Source organism: Podarcis melisellensis (genome assembly GCF_964234715.1).
Source record: "Podarcis melisellensis genome assembly, chromosome: 8".
Lineage (NCBI taxonomy): Eukaryota > Metazoa > Chordata > Lepidosauria > Squamata > Lacertidae > Podarcis > Podarcis melisellensis.
The window spans coordinates 1,003,027-1,016,192 of NC_138540.1; the positions used below are offsets into that span (position 1 = coordinate 1,003,027).

The window sequence follows — 13,166 nt, forward strand, 5'->3', positions numbered from 1 at the left end:
TCCACTGCTTAATGTTACCTGCTTTTGAAGTACAGATGTTCTTGCATTTCCCCCTAGGTTAAGTGCTTTTAAAAAAAACCCTGCACACAATTGCTCTCACTTTCAGAAGCCTGTTATGCCTGCAAGGATGAATCAGCACTGGGAAATTACACTGAAATTCTGGGTACCCCCTTGTTTCATGGAAAGCAGCTGCCTTATTAGAAAGGCAACTAAAACAAAGCAGGTCCTCAAGAGTAAGAAAAGCAATATACAAAGTCACAAGAACTCCCAAGAGCAATGAATATTGCATCTGGAGACCCAATATTTCAAGTATTTAGATAAATTGTAATTGTTATGCAATTGTGGCAATCATTTCTGCTTGTTGATATATCTCTATCTGTATGTATGTATGTAAAACATGTTCATTTTACAGCCCAATTCAAACCTAAGATCTGCCAAGATGAGCTTGGATTTGGTGGATCTTGGCCTCTTGGGCTTTCCTGCCTGTGTCCTTTGTTCAGCTGGCAGAATTTACATGTGACCTAGCAACCCAGTGGAAGAAGTTAGCAAAAATGGTGGTGTGTCAAATTCCTCCCAAACAGAGAACTTAAACTGGCATCAGTTATGACAGCTTTCTATAATTAGGACTGCTCTTTCAAAATGTTCAATATAAAACCTTTTTTAAAAAAATTCCATGACTTTTTGGGTTCCTGTGACCTTGTCTGCTGATTTTTTTTTAATTAGGACAACCATTGAAGCACATCGTAACCCATCAATTCTCTAAATTCCAAAAGAAGGTGGCAGAGGGCCCTTGACCCTAAAGTCTCCTTCCTTTGTAACCACAACTCAGTTAATGATTACAGGAGAATCAAGCAAATTGGAATATATGTCTGCATTTATAAATTATGCAAAATTCCAGAACATTTACAGTATTTCATATTGCATTGCTTGAAGACAGAGATGTGGAGAGTTCTGCTTTTGCCAGAATCTAGACCATAGTCCAGGGTCCAGGGTCCAGAGTCCAGAGTGCTATTGTTTCAACAATAAATCCAGATCTCACTGGCTCTAGTAAGTTCTGAGTCTGTTCTGGAAACAGCTGGCTATATGGAGAGTAGCACAATGTTGCCACATGGGGCAAATAAGTCTCTTGTCACTACTTAGGTGAAACATCTGAGAAGCTCAAAAGAAGCCAAGAGAGTTTCAATAAGTCTATTGACATTTCTCAGGGGCTGGTTATGCATCTTGCATCCCTAACTGCAATTGTTATGTGGTGGTTGTTTCCATCGCTGTGCAAAATTCTGGAGGAGCCTGTAAGTGCACCCCCTGGAGAAAGGTAATAAATACCTTTTAAAAAGGTTTGAAGGTTTGAGAAATGAGGCATTGCTCATAAAGTGTACACACATCCCAGGCTCACCACTGCTTAGTGATGTAAGAATGTATTGTTTTCTGTTTTGCACTGTATTTGTCACATGCAGCAGTGTTTCCGTTCTGCTGCAGTTTGTCTTTTGCCAGAAACTTAGTTCTTCATCTCACTGCTGCTGTGGCAAAATCACATAACTTACTTAATCATGTAGTTAAGTTATATTGTCATTAAATCATTCCACTCCATTAAACTCAATGCAAAGGAAACACAAAGCAGTGTGCATAATCAGTTACTGTGTATATTGTTTGTGGGCTGAAAGCAACAACAGAAGCAGAGAACGACTGTATGGACAGATTAGATTCCCATTCATGGAGCAAATAAGCAAACCTCAGCCATTTCCACTCCTACTTCTGTTTTCGATGGTTTTTGCAGTGTTTCCAACACCTTCAATATCCTGTTTGACCAGAAGTCACAGTGTTTCGGGGGGAGCAGGGCACTGATAGGGATGGCAAAGCTGTGGTTTTCCACATGTTGTTGGATTGAATTTTCCATCATACCTGATGATGGTTCGTCATGCTGCCTGGGACAGATGGAAGTTGAAGTCCAACAACTTCTAGAATGACACCAGGGGGCATGACTCCATTATGTACTACAGGGAGTGATGCTTCTCTCCATCTACTTCCAAATCTTTTCTACCTGTCTCCAGTCTACATTCCAAAGGTCAAGAGCCATTTTTTTCTCCCCCTCTCAGTGCAGATGACAAGAAGTATGCAGAATGTGGTGAAGACATCATGTTTATTTCTTGCTGAAGACTCGTTATTTACATCACATGGACTATTTAATAGGATCTTATACTCTCTGAAGAAATCTAAGAATAAATATGAAAAAAGAAAAAAATATTTTATTCCAATGGTCTCTGAAGATATATTTTACATTTTTAAACATACTCTCTTGATTGCATGTTGAATATATATAGACTTATCTCCAAGGGTAAAAAAATCCATCTGAATCTTGTTATGCACCACAAAATAAAAATAAAATTAAAATCCATTCATCATTAGTAATGTAATGTAAAAGTGTATTTGAAAGTTGGATTGTTTATTCTTTCTTTTTTTCTTGTTTGTTTCTATTTTCTACCTGTTCTCTCTAAGATTTTATATCTCTGACTTTGTAAACAGAAAATGTAATAAAAATTTCTTTAAAAAAAAATCCATTCATCGTCCAAAGCAAAGATTAGCTACACATTAATGATGCCACACAGGAAGTGCTCATTGTCCCAGAAGGCCTCCTAGTCATAGTCAACATAGCTCTTCTCTGGAGAAGAAACTGTGGTGGTAAATTGTCTTGGATGACCTCCTACTGGTTCTTCAGGCTGCAAAAAAAAGGGGGAGGAAGAAGCTTCTTACTCATTTGCAACAGGAATGAAAGCACAAAATTTGAGGTCTCTCTGGAGAGAGGTGGGCCAAAGAACAGGCCTTATCTGTAGCCCTTTTTTATGGGATGCTCTCTCCAGGGAGGCTAACCTGGCACCAACCATGTCATCATTTTGGTTATTGAGAGCTGTTTGTTTTCCAGAGTTTTGGGGCAGCACCATAATATATATATCATTGCATAGTTAAATCCGCTTTCAATCATGTTTCTGTGGTTTTAATGTAACATTTACATTTTTTATTCTAAATTGCTTTGGGACTTACTTAGTGTGAAGTGAGGTACACATTTCACAAACCTAACCAAATGATAAGCTAAGTGGCCATGCTGTGGCAAAGCCCACACACTGTTTTTGTGAAATGCTTCACTCCCCTGGGGAGGGGGAGAACTGGCATATTAAATGTTCAAATTACCTGGGGATGGGGGTCCAACATCTTCAAAATGCCCTTTCCATTCAGGTTCCTTGCCTGCAGGACTTTTAGCCATGTGACCACCAACCCCCCTCTGCAAAATTTCCTTTTAAATTCTCAAATTAACTTATGTTATGGCATAAACAGCTTGCTGGACCATTTCAATGTTTCCTGCTTGTTTGTATCTTCCCACTGCACTTCACGCTACAAACAAACAGGACCTAAAAAACTCCTCAAACTTATAGAACAAAAAAGGAGAGAACTAGACTCCTTAGAAATCAACAAAACAATGATCAACATTCTATACTCTAAACAACGTTTCTATGAATACGGAGGGAAAAACTCCAGATTACTAGCAAATAGATGTAGGAAAAAAGCACTCAAAACAAGAATACACTGCATCACCAAAAAAGACGGCAACATAACATTCTCCCCCAAAGAAATAATCTCAGAAACCTATACACCTCCCATAACCCACCAGAGAGGGAAATCAAAAAATTCCTAGCAGGACTGACCATGCCTACCTTAACCAATGAGGAACAGGAATTCATGGACAGTCCTATCACCCCAGAGGAAATAGATGCAGTCCTCAAAAACCTGAAACCACACAAAGCCCCAGGCCCAGATGGCTTCACAGCAGAATTCTATAGGAAATTCAAAGAACCCTTGATGCCCTACATGACCCGCCTATTCAACGACATCATAAAAGGGGGCCCCATCCCCAAAACCTGGACCCACTCCAAAATAGTCTCCATCCCAAAACCACTAAAAGACAGCCTCAAAGTAGAATCATACCGCCCAATCTCATTAATAAACCAAGACTACAAGATATTCACATCAATCTTGGCCAACCGCCTAAAAATCTTCCTACACAAGTTAATAGCCCCAGACCAGACTGGCTTTGTCCCTGGCCGCAATATAACAGACCCCATCAGGAAACTACTGAACCTGATCGAACACAGCAAGGCAACTAAACTCCCATTGACAATTATGTCCTTTGTTGTTGTTGTTGTTTAGTCGTTTAGTCGTGTCCGACTCTTCGTGACCCCATGGACCAGAGAACGCCAGGCACCTCTGTCCTCCACTGCCTTCCGCAGTTTGGTCAAATTATGTCCTTAGACATCCTCAAATTATGTCCTTAGACATCCTCAAAGCCTTTGATTGCTTAGAGTGGAAATACATATTAGCAGTACTAACTAACATGAAATTTGGCCCCAACTTCCTACAAATCCTCAAACAAATATACTCCCAAGCCTCAGCAAGATGCAGAACTAATAATATGGATTGTAATACTATAGCTATCCAAAGAGGCACGAAACAAGGATGCCCACTGTCTCCCTTCTTATTTATCCTGGCTCTGGAACCCTTAGCAATCCGCATCCGAGCAGCCACAGACATCAAGGAGTGGAAATAAAAGGCAGAACCTATAAATTAGGGCTCTTTGCAGATGACCTAATGGTCACAACACCAGACCCCATAAGCACAGCAACCTCCCTAGTCAGAGAACTCAACACATTTGCAATGGTGTCGGGCCTACAGGTAAATTTTACAAAGTCAGAAGCTATGTGCTTCAACACCCCTCCTCACACCCAAACAGAACTCACTAAGAACTCACCAAAATAAAACTTTGCCACACCAAGTTCAGATACCTAGGGGTACAAATAACCAGAAACCTCAATAAATTGCACCTCCATAACTACAAGCCCCTGTGGCGACAAATTAACAAAGACCTAAAGAGATGGAATAACATGAATTTCACTCTCTCAGACAAAATAGCCATGATCAAAATGATCACACTCCCAAAACCTATTCCAAACCCTCCCAATCTGGTTCCCCCCAACCCAACTCCGCAGTTGGCAGAGAAAACCACTCTTTTATCTTCTCACATAAAAAACCAAGAATAAGCCCCAAATACCTGCACCTCCCCACCTCAGAAGGAGGATGGGGAATCCCCAACAGAGAAGCCCTAACCCTTTCCCCATGTGCATGTGAAGACTGAATGCAGCCTGAGACTGGGGGAGAAATGAGTACATTTTAGGCGCATCCAATTGACATGTGACTGCCAATGCACAGGTCCTTTTGGACCCAGAAGAGGGAGGAATGGGGGGGGAGAGGGTGGGATGCTACCAGAGAAGAGCAGGCTTAGGCAAACACTGCCGACCCACACAGGGGCCAGGAACCAACATGTGAGCAAAATGGCTGGTGCCTGGTGCAAGTAGGCATTTAAAGATGAATGCACTTTACAAAACAATATGAAAACAGATGCACGGCTATCCTTCAAAATTCACACTTCTTCCAATTTTTGCGATTCAGTTTTCCAGCCAAGTAACTGGTAAAAAAAAATGCATATGCTGGAGTAGTGTCTACAAAAATGTCTATATTAGTGAAAATAATATGCAAAAATGCATATATAGGGGGAAATAATTTGCAAAAATTACACACAAATATATTTGGAGAAATAGAATCTCAGGTAGGTGAACTGCCCAATTCCTAGAGGGTTGAATTAGGACGTGGGTGACCAGGGTTCCAATCCTTCCTCAGCCATGAAGTTCACTGGGTGGCCTTGGGTCAGTCACTGCCTCTCAGCCCAACCTCCCTCAAAGGATTAAATGAGCCAGCCTGAGATCCTTGAAGGAAAAGGTGAGGCATAAAGGCAAGCAAAAAAAATTTTCCGTGCTCTGCTGGTTTTGCACCAGCAGGACAGAAGGGCCAGAGCATAAGGTCCCAGACACCCCAGAGGACACCCTGGAGAGCCACTGCCAGTCAGTGTGGAAAATAGTGAGCTGTATGAACCAATGGTCTGGCTCAACACAAGGCTGTTCTCTATATTGTTCCTTCTGTGGGGTTCATTATTTTGTCTATTCTTCTTTTCTCTGGTGCTTTCTGTCCCAGTTTTTCCCTCCCACTGGTTGCAATGGGGAGAACAATTGGCACGCCAACGCTGATGCACTTTCCCCCCATTCTTGGTCTGTGTGTCTGGTGAATGGGAGGATCCAATGAATGCTTTCTTCTTGATGGTGCCACTGTTGGACCACAGATGGCAGATTGGTGTAGGGCAGATGGTGTAGTTGGTGATGCTGGACATGAACATCATCTGTGAACATCTTCTCTGGGGTTGGAGGGGAGACACACTCTACCTGGTGGCCCCTGGGCTGGGATGCCCTCCCAAAAACCACAGGAGAGCATCTAAACAACTAACAGTGAGAGAACAAATGTTTTCTTTTGGGTGCAAAAGTCATTCCATCATTATAATATATATGCCTCTGAAATCCATTACACATTTAGTGATTTTCAAAATGTGATCAAAATACTTAAACAAATCAAGATAACTATTTCCCCCTTTCAACAAAAAAGAAAGATCTTTAAATCTCATCATGATGGAACTATTCCAGCCTCTTTCTAGCAGCACAGTATTAAAGTGCCTTTAAATCCCAATTAGCTTTTATAAATATTCATCTGCTAGAGTTATTATTGCACTACAGACCTCTTTTTCATATATTAGTCAGTTCTCTGCATGAAGCATGAAGCTCATCGAATAAACGTGGCTATTAATAAATGCTGCAGCAATTCAAATTACCCCCCAAAATAACAATCTTTTAGAAAAAAAATGGGGCAGATGTGCTTTAATGCTTTGGTGCTTAACAAAATTTCCTTAAGTTTTATAGAAATCTAACTGGGCAGAGTAACTTGAACATCTCTCAGGAATATATTTTGATTATGTGGGATTTTTACTTTAAAGGCAAATGAAGATGAAGGCAATGGAGGAAAACATTGTCTGCCTAGAAATGCAAGGTTATAAAAGCAGACAATGAAGACATTCGATTTTAGTGGCCCTTGTAAAGGTATAATGGGGAAGCTGAGCAAACTCTTTGCTTGACAGCAAATTTTAAAATCTGGGGGGTGAGTTAAGGAATAGCATCCCCCACTCTTTTTTTCTGTGTAGTGGAGCCGACTTTGGAGAAATCAAAGCTAAATCCCAGAAGCTCTTAGCAATGGTGCCATGGGCTCAGGGTGCTGGCCTAGGGATGTGGGAGCCATGATGCTCACTGGGTGAGCTTGGGCCAGTCTCTGTCTCTTAGGCTTGTTGTAAGGATAAAATGTGAAGGGGAAGAACTATCACCACAGCGGTGGTGCGCGGGGTCCAGCCCCAGGTCCCGTGCACCACACAGTCCAGAGGAGGAAAGGAGCAGGGAAGCTGCTGCCCTCTTCCTCCTGCTCCAGAGTAGCTGTGAACAGGCGAGAGGTGCACTGCGGCTGAGGAGGATGGGTGGCAGGATTGCTGCCCACTCTCCTGCTCTCCTCCCCTAGAAGGATGAGGAAAATTGCAAAAGAAGCATCCCTAGAAGAGTGGATGATCTTGGATTAAAGCAATCAAGTGGGCACATATGAGGCAAGTAGACTGATTCCAAGCAGTGGAGGGTTTTATATACTAATAGTTTCTTGGGTTCTTCTGTGCTGCAAGTGCTGGCTGGATGCCTGGCTGCAGGTAGTGGGAGACTCTCAGCTGCTCTGTATTAATTCCATCTCAGGGTCCTGGGCTAATTATGAGTAATGCCAGGTGCACTTCAAGGCAGGCTATAAAAGCCATATGTGGGAGGAGCCCGGGGAGCTTCTGCCCAGGTCAAAGGACCTGATGCTGGGAGAGTGACAGTCGGGGTCTTTTTCCTGGAGCTCCGGGCAGCTGAAGGGGAGATTGGGTAGCCCCTGTTGGGTATGTTTTAGTTTATGCTTTGCATGCCTGCTGTTTATTTGTTAATAAAACTGTTTTGGTTCCCCTTCCACCACCTCATTCCTTTTGTCCTGATATCCTTGGAAAGAACTGCTCTATTTGGCAGCACACTTGTTGAGCAAAAATGACAGCCCGAGCCACTGCCAACCTGTCGGGGAAAGGGGCTCCCGGTTTGGGCTGGCAGCAGCCACAGCATGTCAAGCAGCCGGAGCTGCCCGAACCGGAGCCCAGGCCACCTGAGCCCAAGCCCCCAACCCCCTAAAAACCTGGACATTTCCTTTAAAATGTAAAAATCCACCCAGATGGGCATGTTGCCCCCCCCAGAAGAGGACATGACCAGGTTTCCTCAGATGTATGGTAACTCTAATGTGAAATTACTAATGCCTGAACTACAGTGGTAGTCAATCCCAGCTTGGCTAACAAAATCCACTCCTCAAGACCTGGTACCCTGAGAAGACTCTCTATCCACAAAGACCCCTTAGCACTCTTCATGGTTCTGAGGGTTCCACTTGGCTGCTGTGGTGAATCCAAGGGGCTCCTGGCACATAGAGGTGTGCTATGCAGGAGAATGTGCCATTCTGGATAGTGACCCTTGAACATGACACGCACGGTGCTCTGCCTCACAGAAGGATAGTTTCTCAGTCATCACGCGGCTGGAGTTATGTGTGAAGAAGCAAAGTCTCCCTTCTGCCCTGCAGCGTCTCTGCTCCACTACAGTTCATGTTCCATCATCTTGTTATCCACCGTGGCAGAATTACATAATTAATTACAGACATTACATAAGCCACATTCCACCACATATACTACAATGCAAATGCAAGGCAAAATAAAAAATATACAGTATCTTATTTGTGGACTGAAAGCAAAGCAGCAGCAAATGTCATTCGTATTCACTGGACACAGGACAAATAAGTGAACATTAGCAATTTTTTCTCCCCTTTCTGTTTCCATTGGAATGCTCCAATGAAAGACCAACCCCAGAAATTTTGGCACCTGAGATTTTTCATTATGGAACTGAATTCAGTTAAAATATAGCATTAGTATTATTAACTGACAATGCACTGCCTTTAAATATTGCTCTGCAACCGTTGCCTGAGGTGACTGAATCATTCCTCTCTTAACAGTAGGCTTGGCCTTGCATGAGTCGCCTTCAGCATGGTTTCTACTGCCTGCCCCTCCCCCTTCCCTCAGAAAGTGGGTCAGGACACAAGGGCTTGGGTCTCTGTCTGCCAGCTATTACCAAGGAAGAAGATTCCTCCAACTTCTGCAGCCTGCCTGACCCTATTGTGGGAGTGGCACATGACTCTTGCCGTCCACTGACTGCTGGTCCCCATGGAAACCAGGCTGCTTACGAGTCCTGCGTTCAGCACAAACAGCCCTCTCCACAAGTGGCATGGCCTCTCCTTGCCCCTGTGTCTCACTCTGCTTTGTCTGCAGGGAAAAGCCAATTTCAGTCCCAGTCACCATGCCCAATTGACAGGGGTGATGGGAGTTGTGGTTCAACACCTAAAGGACTCCAGGTTAGCCTGACTAGCAGCAGTTCTTCAGTGTCTCAGTGAGGGTTCCCCCCCCCCACTCGTGGTCTTTTCAACTGATTATATGAGGGACTGAATCTGGGGCCTTGTGCACATAAAGCATCAGCTCCACCACATGGTTCTGTGAATGTCTGTGGGTATTCCTGTGCAAAGGGTTTGTGTGCAGAGGACTACAAACATGCAGGGGAATGACTGCACTCTACATTATTTTTAAATTCATCCCCCAAAATAAACTTTCAAAAGCAAAAATTACAAATGTTTGAAATTCAATCAGTTTGAATTCCAAAATGTTTCCAGTGTCATGTGTGCAAATTGTTGCTTTTATATAGATGAAGATGGACCATGTCTTTAAATTGTGACTATTGCACAATAGCAATTATGTTAAACATCAACTCATGTTTAAATCAATGATTAATAAAATGATTAATAAAATATATTCTAGTTTTCACTAATCTATTGTATTGTTGTGCGTGTGTGAGTGCCAGACTCCCCTGTGTACTGAATTTCAGACTCCCCTGTTGTGAATATCTGGGTGCCAGATACTGAACCTTTGGATTCAGCAAATGTTAAAATATAAGCCAGGCCAGTTTTGTGCTGAGGAAATCACCTGGGGTCATGGGCCATTAGGAGAACAAAAGGTGACATGCCATGAGGAAAGAGATGGGGCTCTGTGGTACATGGCAAATGGGATGAGCCCCTCCCTCAACTCATAGTTAGTTAGAAGACAAAGGCAGAGTTTGAGGTGAGCTTTTAGAGTTGAAGGGAAAAGGTTACAGTTGGGTAAAGGCGGTAAGCTAGAGCCATCAGAGCATGATGGTTGATTCTGTTTTGAATCTACTGCAGTGGGGGAAGCAAGACCCTCTTGGAGTGATTATGTTGTGAACCCCTCCATTGTAGGATCAGGTTGTATATATAAACCATATATCATAAAGACACCACAGTCTCTGCTGTGCCTCATTCCCAAAAGGAAGCACCAACTTCCTGGAACCACTGGAAATCTTGCAGTGCTCAGAGATTGGGGTGTGCAACAACAGCATGTTCACCCGTCTTCTGATTATTAATTTGGGGATAATAATGTATTTTCCCATTCTCCAAGAGAGTTAAGGTCAGCTAGGGTCTACTATTTTTATTTCTTATTCAGGATGTTGCAATCATAAGAAATCCATTCACCAAACCTTGTATGAGTCATCAAAACCAAGTGGTAAAGGAGGAGCTGTAAATCAGACATTTTAGTAATATTTTTAACACTGTTCCCATTTTTTCCAAGACACTTGGACGCATCCATGATTAGTGAAAATAATTCTCTTTGACATTCCCAGTGCTCAGGTGGAGCACTTAGTTTATGCCAATTTTAAAAATTAATGTACTACATTATTATTATTATTATTATTATTATTATTATTATTATTATTATTATTATTTAAATTTCTATACTGACCCTCATCTGAAGATCACAGAGGTGTTTGAAACATAAAAATACATCATCATAATAATTTATATCCCGCCCATCTGGGTTTCCATAACATAGTAAAAAACAAAAACAATAATCCACAAATACAGTTTAAAATGCTACAGATTTTTTTAATTAGCCAAAGGCCTAGGAAAAGTGAAATATGTAGTAAAGACACTAGGCAAGCTTTCCTGGGAAGAGCATTCCACAAGCAGGAAGCCACCTAAGTAAGCTTCTTTTTTTAAAAAAAAAATCCTCAAAAGTTCATCAGGTATACCTATTTAGGAATATGGGACTGGGACGGGAACACAAACAAGCTTGAAAATGTGATGTGATTTTGCCCAGACCAAACATGAGCTCAAGCAGGACCGACTCAAGACATTTTGGTACCTGAAGAAAACCACAAAATTTTGCCTACCCCCAACCTGGAAAGAAGGGGAGGGAGTGAAGCTCTACATCAGGAACAAGGTGAGGAGTGGAGAGCTATATCAGAAACAAAGGAAGGAACATTCACATGTTCCTAGTCTTTGGAAGCCAAATGTGCTGTCCCCTACCTTGCCTCATTGGTGGGCCAGCCCTGAGCTCAAGTGCATATTATAACAGTCTCCTTCTAATTCTTTCAGTTCCAGAATCTATCTTAGGCTGTGCTGTGAACCAAAAAGCTCTTCAGACCCATCCAGGAAAGACCCATCCAAAGACTCTTCAGAGAAATGTGTCTTCAAATCCAGGGGCGGGGGAACAGGGCAGCATATGAGGGTGTGCATATGAAGTGGCAGCCACAGCCTCACAGAAGCCATGTTCTGGGACAGGGATGGAGCAGGGGTGAGGCAACACAGGGGATCCCCAGGTCTTGCTGCTACCACATCTCCAGCCCAGCACCACTGCCAGGAGGGTGCCACTTCTCTTCTGTACCCCCTTTCAAGTGCCACTGCTGGAGGCAGTAATAGAGGGATAAAATGGCTCCTGAATTTTGAGTGTGTACACATTCCTACTGATAGACAAGCAATAGATAAGGCATTAGCAGAGAGTGGAAGGGAGAGAAGTCAGCTTGCTCAAGAAGCACAGGCAGCTTCAGAAAGCAGGGGGTAGCATTCCTCACTGGAAGAGGCAGCAATTAATTCCCTGAGCCCAAAGAGTAGATATATGGAAAAGGTATTAGACAGGAAACAAACCCAGAAATGCAATAAAACTTCTAGCTAATTTCAACTTATGCGCTGTGTTATCAAGACGGCAGCCTGAAAGGGAGAGTGCTCTTTTGCTTGGATCTGGGTCGCCAGATTCCCACAGGCATCTGTTTGGCCACTGTGAAACTAGGATTCTGGACTAGATGGGCCATTGACCTAACCCAAAGGCTCTTATGTTCACATAGCATTAACCCAGAGGCACTGGAAGGGGATGGAGGTCTAGGGCCTATTTGGACATCTCTTCAGGTTCCGGCAAATGCCAGTTCCCTAGCAGTATGAGTCTCAAGAATATTGCTTTAATACCATTGGCTTTTATCTGTTCTCTCTCTATTCTGGGAGGCTGGAAGTTGGTGTCATGTCACATTCATGGTTTTTGTTGAATGCAACAGTCATGTATCTTCTTATCTTCTCAGCAATATAAAAACCTGTGATGGGCACTTCCGGGTTGGCGCCATCGTCGAATGGCGGAGTTCCTCCGACTGGAGGAACGGGCTCCGTGAAAATTGGGTCTTCCCACCGCGGCGAAGGTGGGGAAACGCTAGAAACCCCAGGCGGAGAAGCCTGGGGATGTGGGGTTCGGCGGAGCACCGAGAGCGCCTCCCCTACTCGCCGGGAAACCCTTTTTTGGGGCTCCAGAGTGAAGTGGTGTGAGCAGCGTGGTGTAAATGAACCGATTGCTATTTTCACGGAGGGAAGCCGCACAGCCATCGACAGAGAGCGCCGGCTTTTTCCTGATGACATTTGGACTCTAAACAAGCACCCGTGAGTAAAAACGGAGGATTGGATTAAGGAAAAAAAAAATTTGGAATTAGGCATGAAGCGGGAAGGTATAAAAAGGAAGTCTGCCTCCCGTTTTTTTTTTTTTTGTAAACAGATTGAAGCAAAGATCGTACAAACTAATTAGCCTTGAATTTGATTTAAAGATTGAAATTTCCGGCACTTATGACCAATAAAACCCCCTTGACAGCAGGAGGAAAGGGGGTAAAAGAACTTTGATTATCTAATCCTGCAGATAGAAAATAAAGGAATAAATTTCCATTGCCCCCAACCTGGGGACGGGACGTCGGGACAGATTCTTTGAAGGAAAT

The 13,166-nt window shown here is 43.1% G+C and overlaps 1 protein-coding gene across 4 annotated transcripts in view; it reads right to left on the minus strand.

The window, feature by feature from the left end:
- Positions 1-289: 289 nt before the first annotated feature.
- Positions 290-13,166, minus strand: part of ZMAT4 (zinc finger matrin-type 4) — a 266,950-nt gene continuing 254,073 nt past the window's right edge. For 2 of the 4 annotated variants that reach the window (XM_081921383.1, XM_081921385.1), the window contains one exon: positions 290-2,210. In XM_081921383.1, coding sequence (XP_081777509.1) covers positions 2,192-2,210 — 19 coding nt within the window. In that variant the 3' untranslated portion in view covers positions 290-2,191. Of the gene's footprint in view, positions 2,211-2,548; positions 2,715-13,166 lie in introns of those variants that run through there. The other 2 variants (XM_081921384.1, XM_081921386.1) reach the window with 1 other exon arrangement.